This window comes from Sinohyriopsis cumingii, chromosome 14 (assembly GCF_028554795.1).
Source record: "Sinohyriopsis cumingii isolate HCF-2022 chromosome 14, ASM2855479v2, whole genome shotgun sequence".
In the NCBI taxonomy this organism is placed as follows: domain Eukaryota; kingdom Metazoa; phylum Mollusca; class Bivalvia; order Unionida; family Unionidae; genus Sinohyriopsis; species Sinohyriopsis cumingii.
Window position 1 is genome coordinate 35,681,764 of NC_142974.1, and position 22,885 is coordinate 35,704,648.

Below are 22,885 nucleotides of genomic sequence, written 5' to 3' on the forward strand. Positions count from 1 at the left end.
TTATTTTAAAGGAACTGAAATATTTAAGAACAAGGTCTCTTGAGTACTGTTCATTTAGTGTCATTAAGAACATGACATAAATATAGGATGCAAAGTGAAGCTTATAAACTATTATTTATTATTGGAAAAATGTCCCCTGCTCTTCACTTTCCACTCACCCACCCCAATTAAACTTTGCCCAAATAATGGCACTGTTCATCTTGTTTGTAATCTGGTGCTAAGCATGGATCTAGGAAAAGGAAGAAAATATGGAAATTGGAAAAATTGTATGGTATATAGAGATCAGTTGGATGAAACGAAGACCATGAAAAAAAATGAGAGAACCACACTGCAGAATGTAACACCAGAACAGAAAACCACAATATACCAGTATACTGGTATATCATTGTACCCCTACTCAGAACATCACCATTTTGATTCAGTGTCATTCAGGCACTTTTGAAAAGATTGCATATAGTAAGCCAAGTTGATAAAGACCATGGTATAGAACAGGGTTCATATCAAAGTCAACAGGGTATAGAAGATGGGATTTATCAAAGTCAACACAGTGCAGAAGAGGGGTTGTATCAAAGTCAACACAGTGTAGAAGAAGGGTTGTATCAAAGTCAACACAGTTTAGAAGAGGGGTTGTATCAAAGTCAACACAGTGTAGAAGAGGGGTTGTATTCAAGTCAATACAGTGTACAAGAGGGGTTGTATCAAAGTCAACACAGTGTAGAAGAGGGGTTGTATTATAGTCAATATGGTAGAGAAGAGGGGTTGTATCAAAGTCAACATGGTATAGAAGAGGTTTTTTTAAAAGTCAACACATTGTAGAAGAGAGGTTGTATCAAAGTCAATATGGTATAGAAGAGGGCTTGTATCAAAGTCAACAAAGCCTTAACATATAAATCAGCCAGAGCTTGTTTAGGTTCATGAACTGATGCTGGACACGGGTTCATCAGGAGCAGTTGTAGTCAGCTGAGAATACCCCACCCTAACCTCCCTGATCATTTTACTTAAAAACATTAACTCCAAATATTTTCCTCATTTCTTCTTGCATGAAGCCATGAAACAGTTATATAGTTATCAGCACACATAAAATCCAACAGCATCCTTTTCTTTATTTTCTTAAAGTCTGTAATGCAGATGTCACCTTCAAATTGCTAAGATGTTCAAGGGTCAGTTTCCATGACTCTGAAACAGAACCACTTAAGTTTTAGGGACTGAGGAGTTTAATGTTAAAGTTTGCTGCTCTGTTTTAGCCGTGGATTAGTACAAAGCCATATTTGTCACCACATATTTTAATTCCATTACGACCCTTTGGTCATAAACTAAGAAAAAGAAAGAAGCCAAACCAACAAGATTTGTAAAATAATTTAATTATCAAAATTATAATTGAAAATGTTGGAGGAAGTGAATCCAAACTAATCTTGAAAGAGTTAAACTAAAGTCTAAAAGAATGAAAAGTTCCATGTAAATTTCAAAACCAGAGATGCACTTGTCTGCCAAGAATTTTAACATTGTCAAAATAGCATTGTACAGAACTCCTTTGAATAAATCTCAATAGTTCCAAGATAATATTATAGTCCAAAAAATGAGCACTTTCAATTTCCATTGAACAGTCCAAACAAATGCTTTTTCTGACAAATAATAACCAGTACAACAAAAAATACATTTGCAGACTAAATGTTACAACAGGAACACAAGAAATAAGAATGACTCCAAAATAAAAAATGAATTCTGACTGCTCTCTTAATATACACCTTCTATCATGACTATATTTCAAAACATACCCCAAAGTGACAAATCATACTACTAATTCTAATATTTTAAAATACCTATTTGTATGACCTAACTCATCCAATAAGAATTAACTTAATTCTTCTAAGATACCACCTGATTGATCTGTCCAATGGGAAAAATGTCAGAATCTCATAAATGGGTTTACTAATAATTCTATTATTAGTAACTGTCAAGACATACCTACGCAACTATTTATACATCCTGTAGCATGCAACCCAGTCTAGATCTTACCATGGGCTCTCTTATACTGACTAAACTTCTAGATTTTCTGATTTTTCTATACTCCCTATAGTTTTCCTGACAGTGACATATTACAATCTTTTCCAAGATCACTGTGTCATTAAGGGTACTTCTTAAGCCTATAACAATATCATTCCCTAAAGAACACACATCAGCCACCCTCTGTCCTTATCAGATCCTTTCTCCATTTTTACAGCACCATTAGACAAACACTGGCCTAATGTGATCTCTGGCACTTAACAGGCTAGCTTTGGTAATTATTTACAAAGTCAGCAAAGATACCTTGCTATAATCCTTATAATCCTATGCAATTTTGTGTTCTTTAATATCTCAGAACAGACCCCATGCAAGTACACCACCAACTCAAGCTAATTTGTACAATTTAAAGTCATGAATAAAAATTACAAATATTAGATAAAATCATGTACCAGGAGCTACTATATATATATATACTTTGTGTAGGATTATTTCACTTTTCTCTCCCATGCCTTTAGGAAAATGGCTTAACTGTTTGTTAGGAATTCTTTTTACCCATGAAGCCAAATAGGGTGCATGGTGTACATGAAAAAAGTTGCCCAATTTGTTTACATCCATTTATGACTTCACATCAGGAATTATGAACTCAATATTGAATCAGTTCTCTCACAAGCCATTAAAAACACAGGTTTTTGGAGAAAAGATTTCTTTCATAATTTCCTGTATTTTACAAATATTTTAATTTAAAAATGCTGCAAAAGTACACTGTTACATTTTGACTAAATCAAAAAGAACTAGTAGAAATCAGCATGAACATACTTCCAGATTCCTAATGATTTACTGGATAGCTACAAATTATGATTCTTTTTACTCACGATATTATAGTTTTACAATTATTAATTGCAACAGCAGAAAATTTGTACAGACTAATTTTAGAGGAAAACCTTTTTAGGCTGCAAAGTGCATGTCATTATGATGTAAGATCACCCAAGTCCACATTTTTATTTTTGGACCATAACAAATTCATAAACAATAAGCCTTGCCAGTCTGAACAAGAACAAAGTGGGGCAGTCACTTTATGTTTAGAGAAGAGACATGGTTGTATGTGACACAAATGTCTGTCAATTGGCCATCTTACAAAATAATACTAGAAGAAAGATTGGGACAGATTTTTCCTAAATGAAAACAATATCTAAGAAATCTTTCTGTATTTATGAATAAAATGGTTGGGTACAAATGAGATATCCTGCATTCCCTTGAAACATAATGGTTGTGCCCTAGTCCACTGTCTTATCAGCAGGTACATGTGTGGCCATAGTACTGGGCTACATGCTAAACAGCTTAAAACATGTCAAAGGAACCAGTTCCAAAGGAGGCTTAAGTTTACATGTCAGAATCATGCATGTGCTTTTTGTTGAATTTTTGTACTTTGAAGAGTTTCTCAAATGACTGACTGCATATCACTGAAAAATTTAGTACTCACAGAAAGATGCAAGATGTTGAAACATCAGCTTTCATTTTCAACAACTGATTTGCACTGTGCATATATGAGAGCATTACATTCAAGTTCTCTCTTGTTAGCCTGAAAAAAAGCTTTCAGAAAAAGAGGGAATTATGCAGGAGAATTCTAACAAAAGATAGGTAATGTGTTAAAGTTGATGGAAGCCAGATCCAGAATGGAAAAATCCAGACTGATTCTGGCATACAGTCTGATGGCACTACAGCATTGCCTGATACTCCGCCATTGAAAGGCCATCAAAAAACAGGAAGCTTTCTCTCAACAGTGGTCAAATGCTGTTGAGTAGCCCATGAGAAAAGTCATTTAAAGATTTTATAATATCTTTTTACTGGAAGCTTTTTGTCAAATTTGATCAAATTCTGCTGATCAGATTTTGAGAAGTCAGTTAGAGGGTTTTGTTTCCTTTTAGTTAACATTCTCCATATCTAAAGGCTATTCAGAATCATTTCTACAAAGCTAAAAGTCCTTCCTGTCATGTTTGTTCAAAGTCTTCTATTTTGTTTTTATTGTGTCAAGATTGTTGTTGCTAAATGACCGTGGCCATATCTGATACCAGGACAGAATCACTTGTAGGAACCTTGTAACCAGACCTTCATGCCAGGATGCTTGTTTGCAAAATGTTGGCAGATTCTGTGGAGTGAATTTTCTGAAGACACTGTTTAATGATTTTTATGTTAGTAATAGTATCCAAGTTTGACAGTGGATCAGCATCATTAATATGAATCTGAAAGTCTCTTAATGCCTGGATGCTTTGTGTCAAATCTGATCAAATTTATATTGATCTGTTTTTGAAAAGAATTTAAGGTTTTTCTATATTTAAAAATGGTACATACCTATATTGCTATTGGATATGTATTATTCAGTTAAAAAAATCAGAAGCCCTTGTTGTCTGAAGGTTTTCTCAAATTCAAATTCAAATGAAAATTTCATTTTCAATGCCTGTGTAAATCCTGTTCTTTTTGATGCAGAAGATTTTATGAGTGCTCATTTTAAGTGAAACTTATGAAATGAGTCAAATAATGTATATCACCTGCAAAGCATTAGTGAGAGAAAGGTTGCAATTATTCTATGAGTTTCATAAATTTCATTTGAAATTGGCATAAATCTAAGATTTTTTGTACCACATTGTGAAAATTACTGATTCCATCTGTCTGAACCATGGAATAGCATATTGAGATTACTTTGAAATACATCTGGATGCCTCGTTCAGTATGCCTTCTTTTGCATGATTATTTTATGTCATTCTGATGTCAAGAGGTGTTAATAGTTGCCACATATACAACCAATATGATATGGGAATATTAATGTAAATAGTTCATAATGTAAATAATCTGAAAAAAATAAACAATAAATGACTGGAAGGCTGTATACATAAAACAGTACATATAGATATCCAATTCTGGTTTTAAATCATACACATGCATGTTAAAATATATCCAAAATAGTTGGCAAATTTATGCTTTAAGATGTGCAATGATGCATGTCAATATGTGAGAGATAACACTGTTGTAATGTGTAAGAGCTGTGCAATGATGTATGTCAACACAAAACTGTGCAATGATCCATGTCAATATATGAGGGATGACAAATGTAATGTATAAGAGTTGTGCAATGATGTATATCAACATATGAGAGATAACAATGTTGTAATGTGTAGGAACTGTGCATTGATGCATGTCAATATATGAGAGATGAACAATGTTGTAATGTGCAAGAGATGTGCAATGATGCATGTCAACATATGAGAGATGAACAATGTTGAAATGTGCAGGAGCTGTGCATTACTATGAGCACACTGATGCATGCAATTTTCCTCATGCAGGTGCTGACAAAAACCTGTGACTTCTGCAGGTCTTCCATCTCCTTCTCTAAATATTGATTCAAATGTGGTTTCTGGTGTGAAAGAGGTGTCCAAAGAATCTGCTGGGCCAGTGAAGTAACCAGATGTGTCTCGGGTCAATCTAGTTCTCTCAGGAAACATACTGGGTTTGTCCCTCATCAATCCAGATTCTTGATGCTTGGGAATCAATTGAACTTGTGTATCAGGATCTTGGTAGCTGGAATCCTTATCAAGATCACCTCGCCCAATGGGTGATCTGTAGTCAGGTCTTCCAGAAGGCTGTGCATCTCTGTCATTGTCTCCTGGTAACTTGGATTTCCATCTGGCTGCAGCTTTACAACGGGATATTATTTTATACATATTTGTCACCAAAAAGGATAAAAGTGAAGAATAGGAATAAAAATAAAATATTTTTTCTGCTAACTATTTGGAGTGAACCACATGAGCACACATCTACTGATCCAAAAGTAAAGCCAAATACTATACTGCCCATTGCATCACCATGGTGTTTTACTTCAGTCATTAGTACTATCTATGAGATTGAAGGAGTAATCAATATACCCAACATATCATATTCAACATAATACCCATACTGTCTACTTAAACAATTATTATTTGGGCAAATTTTTGTGAGGTTTAAGCTTATCATAATAAGTGCACAATTATCATGAACAAGAATCCCAACATGCGTATGTATGAACCAGAGCAGTTGGTTCCTTTTGTTATCATTGGTAGCTCTCCAGTTTGGAGGTCCATCTACCCTTTCCCAGTATGGATGTGCTGCAAAAATAGCAATGTTAGATTCACACTTAAGACTGATCTAATCCATTCAATTAATAGGCAACAAGACATGAAAAATGATAATTTCCAAGGAGTTTCCAAGGAAATCTTTAGATGGGTTTTAGCACCCACTTCCATCCCATGATGAAAATCCAAAATTGAGAAGCATGCAGTCAGTAACATAAATTCTTTGTGAACTTTGACCAAAAAATGAAGGGTACTAATTAAGGTATTTGCAGGTATTACATCGAATATGATGTACAACAGAGAATAAATAGACTGACCTGTGAGAAGCTCACTTGCTAGACCAGAATCTAAAGAGGGTGGCCGTGGGGAGACTGATCGATGTCTTCTTTCCCTAAAAAATTACAGGAATAATTATATTAGTTCAATCCAAATCAACTTTATAACAATGTGGCCGCTACAGTCTGGCTAATCTTTTAATTGTAAAATGTGTTCAACTCTACACTAATACATAAGTATTAATTGAAGACAAAAGGAAAGAATGTAGTAGAGGGACTAAGACTGATAACTCACAGTATTTAAGAATTCTTGGGGAAAATGTTAAATCGTGTGAGACAAAAGCTATGGAACTTTTCTGCAGACATAGCCTAATGGAATTTTGCCAACTTAGTCAAGAAAATATACCCATCATGTTCCTTTCAGTTGTTTGTTTATTACATGATGATAATTACACACACTGATAAATTTCTCTTTGTTTAAATCTGCAAGACCTATAATTTTTCACAATCCAATACTTGGATATTATACAGTGTAGTTGGGTGTAAATCAATGTCATCTACACAGGACTGAGTGGAAAATAGTTGATGCACTTTTTGTGAAATGTACATAATATTCCAGGAAGATTTTGTCTTTTGTTTTTGCTCCAGGAAAAAGACAAATTAGACAATTATGTCTCATAATGAAATGATGAATTAGTTTGTTTGATTAATTTGGTGTCAAATCATGGATATTAGATAGGTGAGATTTTTCTCTGATTGGATTTGATGTACATACTGTAAACACTGTATCTAACAACACTTAACCCTCAGAATCGATACATCTCCAAAATCAGGTTAATGGGCATCATGTGAGTCAAGGAGTTTTTACTCACTTGTAAGTCAGTAAATCGTATTGTTTTTCCTAAAATTGAATGATGCAGATAAGGGATTAACATATAAACCAGATTTGCTAGTAAAAGTCAGATACATTAAGAAGTCTGGCATACTACAAGCCAAATAACCAAAAAAGCTATGAACACTAAATGTCAGGTACACTAAATGTCAGGTACACAAAAATGCAGGTACACAAAAAGTCAGGTACACTAAAAGCTAAGTACACTAAAAGTCAGGAGCACTAAAAGACAGGTACACTTAAAGTCAGATACATTAAAAGGCAGCTACACTAATAGGCAGATACACAAAGCCAGGTACACTTATATTCAGATACATTGAAGCCTTTCATGACTGTGTATTCCACAACACATTGCCATCATGACTATGTATTCCACAATATATTGGCATCATGACTATGTATTCCACAATATATTGCCATCATGACTATGTATTCCACAACAAATTGCCATCATGACTATGTATTCCACAACACATTGCCATCATGACTATGTATTCCACAATATATTGGCATCATGGCTATGTATTCCACAATATATTGCCATCATGACTATGTATTCCACAATATATTGGCATCATGACTATGTATTCCACAATATATTGGTATCATGACTATGTATTCCACAATATATTGCCATCATGACTATGTATTCCACTATGCATAATGCCATCATGACTATGTATTCCACAACAAATTGCCATCATTACTATGTAATCCACAACAAATTGCCATCATGACTATGTATTCCACAACAAATTGCCATCATGACTATGTATTCCACAACAAATTGCCATCATGACTATGTATTTCACTATGCATAATGCCATCATGACTATGTATTCCACAATATATTGCCATCATGACTATGTATTCCACAACAAATTGCCATCATGACTATGTATTCCACAACAAATTGCCATCATGACTATGTATTCCACTATGCATAATGCCATCATGACTATGTATTCCACAACAAATTGCCATCATGACTATGTATTCCACAACAAATTGCCATCGTGACTATGTATTCCATAACAAATTGCCATCATGACTATGTATTCCACAATATATTGCCATCATGACTATGTATTCCACAACAAATTGCCATCATGACTATGTATTCCACAACAAATTGGCATCATGACTATGTATTCCACAATATATTGGCATCATGACTATGTATTCCACAATATATTGGCATCATGATGGTGTATTCCACAATGCATAATGCCATCATGACTATGTATTCCACAACAAATTGCCATAATGACTATGTATTCCAAAGCACACTGCAGTCAATACTGTGTCCTTATTCCACAACATTTCCAACTTAACTAACACATGGTAAAAGGCATTCTAGTAGGATAGTTTTGCACCTGGAGTTCACATGGATGACCTTTGACAAAATCAGACCTTAGAGAACTTACTTTAGCCTCTTGAAATGTTTTGTTAAATCTCTCAGTCTATTACTCTGAAAGAATCACTGGTTTTGAATATATATAAAAAAATTATGCCTTACTTGAAGTGGTCTCCGTGTCTTCCTGTCTTGTTCTGAAACAAACAATGTTTTGGATATACAATTACAGATTCCTATTGATGTAAATGTACAGTTTTATGACTCAGTAAGTCTCCTCTTTACCATGCAAAATGGAGATTAGTTTAATCAGTCTACTGGTTCAAAAACTTAATATTCATTATTTTATAGCATGACTTAAGAGAAAGAAAATTGTAATTTAATTGGTTTCAGAACTGTAATGCTATTTCATATGCATGAAGCTAAGAACTTCTCTTTGAGATGTCACTTATAAATCAATTATGTCATGACCATGATACATTTGAATTCTTTTATATATTGTGCCCATCCTTAAAGAGTCATTTCGTCCAGAAGCAAAAAATGATCCTCATAAATTTGGGGAAAAAATGAACATACAACATGCAATTCAAGTCTATCAATACAAAATGAAGCACACAGTCCAGAAATACAATTATTTGATCATTATAAAGTTAAAATTTAGTATAATTATACCTAACTTAAATACCCAAGCATTATAAGTATTTTAGAGAATACTGATCTAAAAGTCACATTGTTATCTGTCATCAAGACCCAACTGATGCTCAAATAAACTGTAGTAAGCTCAGTACCAAGGGGAACAACTCTTGAGAATATATGTTTCTATGAATTTATTTCCCCTAATAATGTCCCATGATATATACAGTGATCCTTTACAATAATGTGCCTCAAGATGGCACATCCATTCATACAACACAACTATGGTCATGGACTATTCCTATAATGAAAGAGGACAACCCTAATATTTATAATGTGTATCTTTAACTTTGTCTTAGCCAATCTGCCACAGAAATGGATGCCAACTCTAAGGAATATCTTGCATAGTGATCATCAATATTAACACTTATTACAGAGCTTAGGGTCTAATTGTCACTGTAGCACAGTTTAGGGTCAAACTGACACTGTAGCACAGCTTAGGATTTAACTGACAGTGTAGCACAGCTTAGGGTCTAACTGACACTGTAGCACATCTTAGGATTTAACTGACACTGTAACACAGCTTAGGATTTAACTGACACTGTAGCACAACTTAGGGTCTAACTGACACTGTAGCACAGCTTAGGATTTAACTGCCACTTTTGCACAGCTTAGGGTCTAACTGACACTGTAGCACATCTTAGGATTTAACTGACACTGTAACACAGCTTAGGATTTAACTGACACTGTAACACAGCTTAGGATTTAACTGACACTGTAGCACAGCTTAGGGTCTAACTGACACTTAGCACAGCTTAGGATTTATCTGCCACTTTTGCACAGCTTAGAGTCTAAATGACATTGTTGCACAGCTAGGATCTCACTTACACTGTTGTAAAACTTTTGGTCCAATTGACATTTTTGCACAGCTTAGTGTCTAATTGACACTTTTACACTACTTAAGGTCTAATTGACATTTTTCCACAGTTTAGGGTGTAACTGACACTTGCAAAGCTTAGTGTTTTACTGACAATTTTACACAGTTTAGAGTTTAACTGACACTGTTTCACAGCTTAGTATCTAACTGACACTGTTGCATAAGTTAGGGTCTAATTCACATTGTTATACAGTGTTGGGTCTAACTGACACATGCACAGCTTAGGGTCCTACTGACATTGTTACACATCTTAGGATCTTACTAACACTTTTGTACAACTTTTGGTCTAATTCACATTGTTTCACAGCCTTTGGTCTAACACCGTTGTACAAGTTAGGGTCTAAATTAAACCATCACACAGCTTAGGGTATAACTCACGCTGTTGCATAGCCTAGAATCCAGCTGACACTATTGTACAGCAGATACACAAAGCCAGGTACACTTCATGACTGTGTATTCCACAACACATTGCCATCATGACTATGTATTTGACAATACATTGGCATCATGATGATGTATTCCACAATGCATTGCCATCAAATCCAGCTGACACTACTGTACAGCTTGGGGTATTACTCACACTGTTGCATAGCATAGAGTTCAGATGACACTGTTGTACAGCTTAGGGTATTACTCATACTGTTGCATAGCCTAGAGTTCAGCTACCAGTGTTGTATAGCTTAGGGTTTTACTCACACTGTTGCATAGCCTAGAGTTCAGATGACACTGTTGTACAGCTTAGGGTATTACTCACACTGCTGCATAGCCTAGAGTTCAGCTGACACTGTTGTAGAGCTTAGGGTATTACTCACACTGTTGCATATCCTAGAGTTCAGCTGATACTATCGTACAGCGTTGGGTATAATTAGCATTGTTGCACAGCTTAAGGTCTAATTGATACTGTTGCACAGCTTAATAGGGTCTAATTGACACTGATGCACAGCTTCAGGTCTAATTGATAATGATGCACAGCTTAAGGTCTAACTTACACTGCTGTACAGCTTAGGGTTTAACTGATACTGATGCACAGCTTAGAGTCTAATTTACACTGATGCACAACTTAGGGCCTAATTGACACTGATCATATGATTGGGTATAACTGATACTGCTGCACTGCTTAGGGTCTAATTGACACTGATGCACATCATAGGGTATACATGTAATTGATACTGATGCACAGCTTGGAGTCTAATTGATACTGATGCACAACTTAGGGTCTAACTGACACTGATGCACAGCTTGGGGTCTAACTGACACTGATGCACAGCTTGGGGTCTAACTGACACTGATGCACAGCTTAGGGTCTAACTGACATTGATGCACAGCTTGGGGTCTAACTGACACTGATGCACAGCTTGGGGTCTAACTAACACTGATACACAGCTTGGGGTCTAACTGACACTGATGCACAGCTTAGGGTCTAACTGAAACTGATGCACAGCTTAGAGCCTAAGTAACACTGTTGCACAGCTTAGGGTATAATTGATACTGATGCACAGCTTGGAGTCTGATTGATACTGATGCACAGCTTAGGGTCTAATTGACACTGTTGCACAGTTCAGAGTCTAATTGACATGGATGCACAGCTTAGGTTCTAATTGACACTGATGCACAGCTTGGGGTCTAACTGACACTGATGCACAGCTTGGTGTCTAACTGACACTGATGCACAGCTTAGGGTCTAACTGACACTGATGCACAGCTTGGGTCTAACTGACACTGATGCACAGCTTGGTGTCTAACTGACACTGATGCACAGCTTGGGGTCTAACTGACACTGATGCACAGCTTAGAGTCTAATTGCTTAGTCATTTTATACTAACTCTGATGCTTTTACCTGACCAAAGTAAATTATGTGTTTTCAAGATCAGTTGGCATCCATTTAAATTGGTCAAAAGCAATGATAGCAGATGAATGCTGTATTCAAATGAACTAGGGATTAATTTTCTTAAATAAAAAAATACATCTAGTATCATTCAGCCTGCTATGTAAGATATGTTTTAAAACTGGCATTCAGTAAAGTTGATGGAAAAGAGCTACATGGCACTGCGTATCAGGGCAGTAAGTTCTTGATCTCCCATCGTAACAATACGGGTTGGTGGTTTGAATTATCAGACTATGTTATGGATCTCATTTTGTAAATAAATGTAGTTTTAATATTATAAATACCTCAGAATAAGTAGATCCAACTTAAAAATTACCTCAGTATAAAGGGATCACATTAAAAGTACCTCAGTGTAAGGGGTCACAATTAAAGTGACTCATAAACATATCCATTATATAACTCGGTGCCCTGTTATGACTCCCCTGAACATAGCGAGGGGCAATAGTTGTTTGCAAATTTGTAACAATGTTTGGATAAAGTGACCCAAATTAGAAGTTAGGTAACTTTATAATGAGGAATGTGTTACGACAGTGCACTAGAACACAAAAATAGAGCATTTAATTATGTGAAATTACATAAGAACAGGTTCTCAGGAATCTGGACCTAAAATAAAAGTGAAATCAAGTTGTAATGATAAGATAATGTAACCAACTTAATAAGATCCACAAACATATCCACATCATAACAATGTCTGAAGTATAATGTCAAGCATTATAACAAGGGCAAAAGTATATCAGTGAGCATTATAACAAGGGCAAAAGTATATTACTGAGCATAGTAACAAGGGCATCAGTATAATTAGAAACATTATAACAAGGGCAGCAGTATACTGAGTAGCATTATAACAAGTGCAGCAGTATAATGAGGGGTATTATAACAAGATTAACAGTATACTGAGAAGTACTGTAAAAACTGCATCTGTATGAAGGGTATTATAACACACAGAGCAGTATAATAGGGTATTATAACAAGGGCAGCAGTATAATGAGAAGCACTATAAAAAGTGCATCAGTATGAGGGGCATTATAACATACAGAACAGTATAAGAGGGCATTATAACAAGGGCAGCCTTATAATGTAAACCTTAAAACCATGACATTAATATAATAACAGGCAGTATAAAAAGGGACAGCATTATGAAGAACCAAGGTTAATCAAAATTAATTAAAAATCTAAAACAATTTAAACTGTCAAAGAAAACTAAAAATATGTTCCCAGAACTAATTCCTCACTATTCCTGAATTGCAACATAGGAATTCACAAAACCAATGAATCACTGATAGACAGATAAACTGATGGACAGATAAGTGAAGTAACTTGTACTACTGTTACCTTAGCCGTTTTTTTGTCTCTAGGAGGGCTGGGTGTCCAGAAGATGGTTGCACTCTTTTCATGTGGCTTCACTTCAAACTTTTTAGGGGCCTGAAATAAAGGGGGGAGTTATAGCATTTGATTCTTCTGCATTTAACAACACCATCCACACAAGCAATATATGTGTGTGATGTTGCGGACAGTATAATTTCATACATCATGGCACACTCAAATATGAATAACTTAGACAATACTGGAAAGGGGTGTGAAAAAACCCAGAGTACTAGATGATGTGTGTGTACTAGAATGTAGTACAGTCTGGCTGAGCAATGTTTAAGGTGACACATGTTAATGTGTAGTAGAATGTAGCAAAATATGTTTGAGCACTGGTTGAAGTGTACTAAAATGTAGTGAGATTTGTTTGAGTACTGATATAAGTGTAACAGAATGTAGTGAGATCTGTTTGAGCACTGACTGAACTGTAGCAGAATGTAGCAAGATCTGTTTGAGCACTGGTTGGAGTGTAGTAGAATGTAGCAAGATCTGTTTGAGCACTGACTGAAGTGTAACAGAATGTAGTGAGATCTGTTTGAGCACTGACTGAACTGTAGCAGAATGTAGCAATATCTGTTTGAGCACTGGTTGAAGTGTAATATAATGTAGATAAATCAGTTTGAGCACTGGTTTAAGTGTAGTAGAATGTAGCCAAATCTGCTTGAGCACTGGTTTAAGTGTAGTAGAATGTAGCAAAATCTGCTTTAGTACATGTTGAAGTGTAATGGAATGTAGTGACATCTGTTTAAGCACCGATTGAACTGTAGCAGATTGTAGTGAGATCTGTTTAAGCACTGGTTGAAGTTTAGTAGAATGTAGCAATATCTGTTTGAGCACTGGTTGAAGTGTAGAAGAATGTAGATAAATCAGTTTGCACACTGGTTGAGGTGTAATAGAATGTAGCAAGATCTGTTTGAGCACTGGTTGAAGTATAGTAGAATGTAGTGAGATCTGGATGAGCACAGGTTGATGTGTAGTAGAATTTATTAAGATCTGTTTGAGCACTGGTTGAAGTGTAGTAGAATGTATTGGGATCTGGATGAGCACTGGTTGAAGTGTAGTAGAATGTATTAAGATATGTTTGAGCACTGGTTGAAGTGTAGTAGAATGTACTTATATCTGTTTGAGCACTGGTTGAAGTGTAGTAGAATGTATTGATATATGGATGATCACTGGTTGAAGTGTAGTAGAATATATTAAGATCTTTTTGAGCACTGGTTGAAGTGCAGTAGAAAGTATTAAGATCTGTTTGAGCACTGGTTGAAGTGTAGTAGAACGTATTGAGATCTGGATGAGCCCTGGTTGAACTGTAGTAGAATGTATTAAGATCTGGATGAGCACTGGTTGAAGTGCAGTAGAATGTATTAATATATGTTTGATCACTGGCTGAAGTGTAGTAGAATGTATTGAGATCTGGATGAGCACTGAAGTGTAGTAGAAGGTATTAACATCTGTCTGAGCACTGGCTGAAGTGTAGTAGAATGTATTAAGATCTGGTTGAGCACTGGTTGAAGTTTAGTAGAATGTATGGAGATTTGGATGAGCACTAGTTGAAGTTTAGTAGAATGTAGTGAGATATGGATGAGCACTGGTTGAAGTGTAGTATAATGTATTAAGATCTTTGTGAGCACTGCTTGAAGTGCAGGAGAAAGTATTAAGATCTGTTTGAGCACTGGTTGAAGTGTAATAGAATGCATTGAGATCTGGATGAGCACTGAAGTGTAGTAGAAGGTATTAACATCTGTTTGAGCACTGGTTGAAGTGTAGTAGAATCTGGTTGAGCACTTGTTGAAGTGTAGTAGAATGTATTAAGATCTGTCTGAGCATTGGTTGAAGTGTAGTAGAATGTATGGAGATTTGGATGAGCACTAGTTGAAGTTTAGTAGAATGTAGTGAGATCTGGTTGAGCACTGGTTGAAGTGTAGTAGAATGTATTAAGATCTGTTTGAGCACTAGTTGAAGTGAAGTATAATGTATTAAGATCTGTTTGAGCACTGGTTGACGTGTGGTAGAATGTATTAAGATCTGTTTGAGCACTGGTTGAAGTGTAGTAGAATGTATTAAGATCTGGATGAGTACTGGTTGAAGTGTAGTAGAATGCATGGATATCTGGATGAGCACTAGTTGAAGTTTAGTAGAATGTAGTGAGATCTGGTTGAGCACTGGTTGAAGTGTAGTAGAATGTATTAAGATCTGTTTGAGCACTAGTTGAAGTGCAGTATAATGTATTAAGATCTGGATGAGCACTGGTTGAAGTGTGGTAGAATGTATTAAGATCTGTTTGAGCACTGGTTGAAGTGTAGTAGAATGTATTAAGATCTGGATGAGCACTGGTTGAAGTGTAGTAGAATGCATGGATATCTGGATGAGCACTAGTTGAAGTTTAGTAGAATGTAGTGAGATCTGATTGAGCACTGGTTGAAGTGTAGTAGAATGTATTAAGATCTGTTCGTACACTGATTGAGGTGCAGTAGAATGTATTAAGATCTGGATGAGTACTGGTTGAAGTGTAGTTGAATGTCTTAAGATTGGATGAGCACTAGTTGAAGTGTAGTAAAATGTATTAAGATCTGGATGAGCACTGGTTGAAGTGTAGTAGAATGTATAAAGATCTGTTTGAGCACTGGCTGAAGTGTAGCATGGTGTATTGAAATCTTAATGAGTGCTAGTTAATATGAAAATAATTAAAAATGGGATTACAATTTTCCAATGGTGCATGTCCATTACATGAACACATACTGAATTTGATGTCACTGTTAGCACTAGTAATTGCAAAATCAATCTTTCTAATGGTCCTTCAGTTAAATCAAAATTTGTCAATCTAAACCATGATTTGTTTAGTCCTCTGCTAAATTTTGTCACTAGTCGCTGACAGCCAATAGTGTAATGCATTTTCTGAAGGATGAGTCTTACAGAAATCCTTTTTTTAAAATTTAATTAATGAGTTATTAGTTATAAAAGTAGAAAATTTGAGAAAAAATGTATACAAAACCATGGGTTTAGAACTTTCTTGAACAAGGCCTGACCTTAAATAATAATAATATTAATAATAATAATAATAATAAACCACTCCCTCAATAACTTGCACCCTAATAACTCGGGAACCAACTTATAATGCAGGGTCAGGTGTGGATCCCATTTTTATATCAGAAAATACCCCAAAATTGATCCCTATTTGTTGAATTTGAAGAAAATTGCAATCAAAATTGGTAACAGAAACTATGATATATTGCTCATTTTATCATCAAAAACGTTAGATAGGACCTGAAAATTTTATTTTACATTATGAAATATCAACTTTAAAAAGAAGTCATAAAATTTGTTACATTTTCTTTGAAACAACATTCTTAGTACACCGTAATTAATGATATTCAAGGAAATTTCGATCAATGAAAATATCACTTTAATACGCCTAGTGGAGGCAGTACTACCATAACAGCTATGTCCATGAGTGTTTCTCTGGGAACCTATTTAAGTGCCGACTGTTTTTTGATATGAGACTAGTGGAAACATTTGTTGTATTGTTAAATTAAATAAAAAACAGGCCTCCTTTTCTATTATCACGTTAATTATGTGTTTTGAATCAAATGAGTTGGAATTAACAAAAAAGTTAAATCCTACATGCTTACAAACCAGCAGCCCCTGGGATATTTCAGTAACTCATTTCAGTCTATCAATCAAACACTGTTATAAATGTTATTGTGTATGTAATTTAACTAAACTACCTTAAGTTAACCTACTCAGTCATAACTGATTAAAGATAGCAAGGCAACCAAGCAAAATGAGTACTTCATAAAATAAAGAGCTTTGTTTCACAGACAAGGACAATTGTTGGGAAAACAAGTTTCAGAGAATTAATGAATTCACATATAGTGATATCCTCAAGGATGATAAGAAGTATCACTGTTACTTACAATGAAATCACACCATTACTATCTTACTAATTGAACAATTAAAAAATTGAGTTTTGACATAGACGATGGTCTCACAAAATGTTTAGTTTATTTTATAAAAAGGAATCTTGTTTGATAGTGTATCAACAGTTAGTCTGGTTTCCTGCTTGGAAGATCCTTTTTGGGGAAAATACTACCCACAACACTCCTGGATCCAGACTAATCAACAAAACAAAAAGCTGTGACATAATACATGCATATTTTTCCACACCATGTTGGTTGTTAAAACCAGTTGGAATCATGTTATCAATCTTTCATCTGTCAGACATTTAAAAAATAAATGTAATTTATACAGAATAACAAATATCTTCATCAGAAAAAGCACTTTATTGACAATTATTCTTGACACGATTGTAAAACAAGGATTCAGTCATTAAACAGCCCAGTCCCCCCGGATTTTTGGGAGGTCACTTAGTAACTCGCCCCCTATAGTGCAGACTATGTTTTTGGACCCCAATGTGCACAAGTTATCGAGGGAGAGGTGTAATAATAATAATAATAATAGTATTAGTAATAGCAGTAGTATTATCATGATTATTATTATTATTATTATTATTAAAAGAATAATTATTAATATCTTGAAAAATAGTTGTTTATTATCAAATGATTGATCAAAACATAGATGAAAATACTGTTGTTTTTTTTAATTCTACTGCAAATAGACATTGAGTCTTTTAATAAGCATGTAAAGACTCCTTAATTCTAATAATTTTGCCCAAATATGGAGCTCATTTCTTGCTCACATTCAATCTTCTTGTTCTTTTGAAGTAAAATTTACATGAAATATTTCAAACCTACTTATCAATAAACTCCAAAGATAGAAATTTCTATGAATATGTGGATGTTTTAAATTGTGTGGGGTTGGAGGGAGTTGTTGTTGTTGTTTTCTCTCAACACATCAGTTCTGGGATTTATCATATTACTACTCACAGAACTTTCTTGTTTGCTTCCTTCTTTTATTTTAACCTTTTTCTAAAACCATGTATAAATTGTGATGAATATATATTAAAATTTTCTCTCCAGCATTAGGTAACACTGTTGTAGAAAACACTGTAGTAAGCTTGCTTTCCCAAGAGCATGCCAGATAAAAAACATTTTTCAACATGTACTGTCATAGCTTAAGACCAACAGATTATCAGAAGTCTTTTGACCCTTAAAGGTCAGTTATTAATGTAAATTAGTTATAAATAAGCACTTGTAGATAAGCCAAGATCATATTTATCTGCTTATTATCTAACTGTCATCGATGATATTTGTTTACTGTATAAATTGTCAACAGCACTTTTATTCCTTACATGATATACACAAATGTTTAAAAAAAATAGGCATGTGACCTCACTTTTGATCCACTGATAAGAGCATTTTAAAAGTCAGATTCACTCAATTAATTTGAGAGGAGAAAAATTATTACGTACATGTATTTGTGTAATCATGACTGTCATTTATTTTCACTCACATGCATGGGCACCCGCACATAGGGGCAAGGGAGTAGAGCACATGCCCCCCCTCCCCACCCCACCCCATCCCTGGATTTTACCTCTAGACAGGTTGTGGCCTAAAGCTGTAAACATAATAGCTGACCACTACATTTATGCTCTTCCATATAAATAATTCTGTGAGCATCCCTGCTCATATTTCAATGTATCATATTGACCAGCTGAGCATCCTAGGCCTCACACTGAACATCCTAGGCCTGAAGCTGAGCATCCTAGGCCTGAAGCTGAGCATCCTAGGCCTAAAGCTGAACATCCTAGGCCTCACACTGAACATCCAAGGCCTGACACTGACCATCATAGGCCTCACACTGAACATCCAAGGCCTGACACTGAGCATCCTAGGCCTGATGCTGAGCATCCTAGGCCTAAAGCTGAACATCCTAGGCCTCACACTGAACATCCAAGGCCTCACATTGAGCATCCTAGGCCTGAAGCTGAGCATCCTAGGCCTGAACCAGCCTTACAAAATGAAATTAGTCTGATAAAGAGTTCACAGGTTCATGCTTGAGCTAAATCTATAATAGGATGTTCCAATCTGATAGGAAAGGAGGGGGAAGGTTGATAGTAATGTGATTAGGCAAGTATTTTGAGAAACATAATTTACTAAAAACTTTCCCTTCTCCATCAAATATGCCATGCAATCTCATTAATATTAGAAGAATAGGTATCAGGAGGAAAAAATGCTTAAGCATCCAACCTCTACCCACATCACCCTGTTGTATAAACTTCTCCTAGTGAAAAGACAGTGAGATCATATATTGTGTTCCTGCCTTAACCAATAGAAAGAGCCTTTAATGTTGTTTACTGCAGAAATCCACCATGCAACTAAGCTGAGAGCATGTTCCAGGTCATGCTGCTGTGCTTCTCACAACAGATAAATCAAGGAGAGAGGGTGAATAAATATTTTTTTATTATCTATTGACAGTAACCCAGTCTTTGAAATAAATCCAGGTTGTACAACTAAGTCATCAAATGGAATTTGCATTCTGGGTTGTGTCATTAAGATAACCAAGTCATCCAATGGAACTTGCATACTGGGTTGTGTCATTAAGACAACCAAGTCATCAAATGGAACTTGCAGTCTAACTTGTGTCATTAAGACAACCAAGTCATCAAATGGAGCTTGCAATCTAGGTTGTGTCATTAAGACAACCAAGGCATCAAATGGAACTTGCAATCCAGGTTGTGTCGTTAGTACAAATGAGGCATCAAATGGAACTTGCATGTAGTTCAGGACAGTGATGCAGCTAACTCAAGGGTTCAAACTTAGATGAGGTGAGTCACATCAAGACCAAATAGAGGTTCGAGTTTGGGAACAATGTGAGCAAGTATTACCTGGTTATTTTGAAATTGGACCAGTCAGAAAGATCATTGTTGCAATTAATATTGTCTCTTCCATGATGTCTAAACATGTCTGAAATCATGGAATGGCATCCCTTGTGATAGGGGCTAGCTTCTTGTCCCCAAAAAGAAACGTAGGATGATGTCAAATATAGGGAATGAAGGTTGAGAGTGATCTGACATTGTTAATATGACACCAGTGGGTGAAGACATGTCCCAGTCTATTTAACTTTCAAGTTTTATCTCTTACTGTCATGATCTATCCCACATAAATTCTGCAAAATATTAAGTTTCATCTGCTATCTAGGTCATAATCCACAAATCTTGCAAAGTCACAAGAGCAAAAATGTAGGTTGCTGTTATTTACTTTTTCCCATGGTCAGAAGTATATATAATCATAAAACCACCCAACAAGTTTGATGACTGTACATGCAACACTGTCAGAAAAACTAAGCCTAATGCAAAAGCCTGACAGTCATTAGAACATTAAAAGCAGGTTGCTGTGATCTCCTTTTGTCTGTGATGACCAGTACCCTCCACAATTAACAAACACATGATGTTTCATGAATGTTAAACAGTGTCAAGAGAAACTGAACAAAATGCAATGTTTACAGCAAGCACATATGCCAACAACAATGACAACAACATCAGAAAGGGGAGACCAAATTCTTGGATGGCCCAAAGTGTGGACCATATTGTTGAAGAACCAAAAGTTGCTACCATATTGATGGAGAGCCCAATGTGAGAACCATATTTTTGTATAGCTGAAAGTGAGGACCATATTCTTGGATAGCTCAAAGTAAGGACTACATTCTTGGATAGCATAAAGTGAGGACCATATTCTTGGATAGCTCAAAGTAAGGACCACATTCTTGGATAGCATAAAGTGAGGACCATATTCTTGGATAGCTCAAAGTAAGGACCATATTCTTGGATAGCATAAAGTGAGGACCATATTCTTGAATAGCCTAAGACACGTTTTCTGACAAATATAACTACCTTACAACAAACTTATATTAAGCATCCTCTAAACAGTAAACTAATTGCATAAAAATATGGATTTTCATGCTACTCACAGTCCAGGTTCTGTCTAATTTCTTGAAATCTTTGAACTGAGTTGGTGACTTGTCACTCTTTTGAGGCTGGAAACCTGATCCTACTCTAATATCATATGTCCGATTAGTGCTGAAAGGAGAGCGGGACAAAATCTGCCTCCTTGCTGACTTCCTGGGTTTAAATGCAGGTGGAGCTAAAATTGAAAAAATCAAACGTATCAAAAAATAATTGCCATTACTATGAACCCAAGATCTTCTGTTATTTGATCCTTCACTCACTACACCCCTTCTCCCACCAACACAAACAATTAGACCAATATTCTAAACTTCTTGTACCCATATAAAGAATCTTTCTACTGTAAATTGTCTTTTATACAAAGTGTTTCCATTTTTATAAGTGTATTCCTTTGGGATCCAATGTCCACATTAAGAAGTGCAGTTTTTACATGATCTAGCATTACACAAGGTAAATAGAGCAAACACTCAAAATTATCTTTGATACAAAATTGTCTCATGTCTCCAGGCTATGATATGACCAATTCCAGGTACTATTTGACCAAATTCAAACAACATGGGAATATACCACAATTATAAATTTGGATTGCAGAAACTGTCAGTTATATTAATATCATTTAAAATGGCATTTTTAACACATTATTAGTTGCATGAAACCCCAAATTCTTGGAGCAAAATACCTTTCCCAATGACATGCTGAGGCAGCCAACCTGGGCTGTCCTGGCCAGGTACTGAACCTTTGATCCATGGATTATGAATCTGTTGCTCTAACAATTACGCAAACATGGCTCCTTCCACCACTTTTAATCACTCAAAGAAAAATGCATAGAATGTAGGCCAATGCATAGAATGTAGGCCAATACATAGAATGTAGGCCAATGCATAGAATGTAGGCCAAGACATAGAATGTAGGCCAATGCATAGAATGTAGGCCAAGACATAGAATGTAGACCAATGCATAGAATGTAGGCCAAGACATAGAATGTAGGCCAATGCATAGAATGTAGGCCAATACATAGAATGTAGGCCAATGCATAGAATGTAGGCCAATGCATAGAATGTAGGCCAAGACATAGAATGTAGGCCAATGCATAGAATGTAGGCCAATATATAGAATGTAGGCCAATGCATAGAATGAAGGCCAATACATAGAATGTAGGCCAATGCATAGAATGTAGGCCAATACATAGAATGTAGGCCAAGACATAGAATGTAGGCCAAGACATTCAATGTGTTTGTGTTATACAGTATGATGCAGAGGCTTTGACATTTTACATTACAGCACAGGGTCTTTCATCCATCAAGGTAAATTCTATAACAGTGCTATGCACACTGTCACCTAAAGTAAATTTGGCTTTAACTCATCTTTAACCTAATCTGGCAAGTTTACATCTGCTAATGATGCCACTCCATGTACGTCTTACTCTTCAAGACTAGTGATCAAGTCACTCCAAGTATGTCATACTTTTGAAGACAAGTGATCAAGTCACTCCAAGTATGTCATACTTTTCAAAACAAGTGATCAAGTTATTCCAGACATGTTGTACTTTTCAAGACAAGTGATTAAGTCATTCCAA

At 35.6% G+C, this 22,885-nt stretch overlaps 1 protein-coding gene across 1 annotated transcript in view; it reads right to left on the reverse strand.

The window, feature by feature from the left end:
* Window positions 1–22,885, reverse strand: part of LOC149783569 (uncharacterized) — a 194,812-nt gene that overhangs the window by 87,303 nt on the left and 84,624 nt on the right. The window contains exons 7-10 of the mRNA XM_089931831.1: window positions 21,315–21,487; window positions 13,416–13,505; window positions 8,794–8,825; window positions 6,425–6,498 (exon numbers count right to left, since the gene is read on the reverse strand). Of these exons, the coding sequence (XP_089787957.1) occupies window positions 6,425–6,498; window positions 8,794–8,825; window positions 13,416–13,505; window positions 21,315–21,487 (369 nt within the window). The remainder of the gene's footprint in view (window positions 1–6,424; window positions 6,499–8,793; window positions 8,826–13,415; window positions 13,506–21,314; window positions 21,488–22,885) is intronic.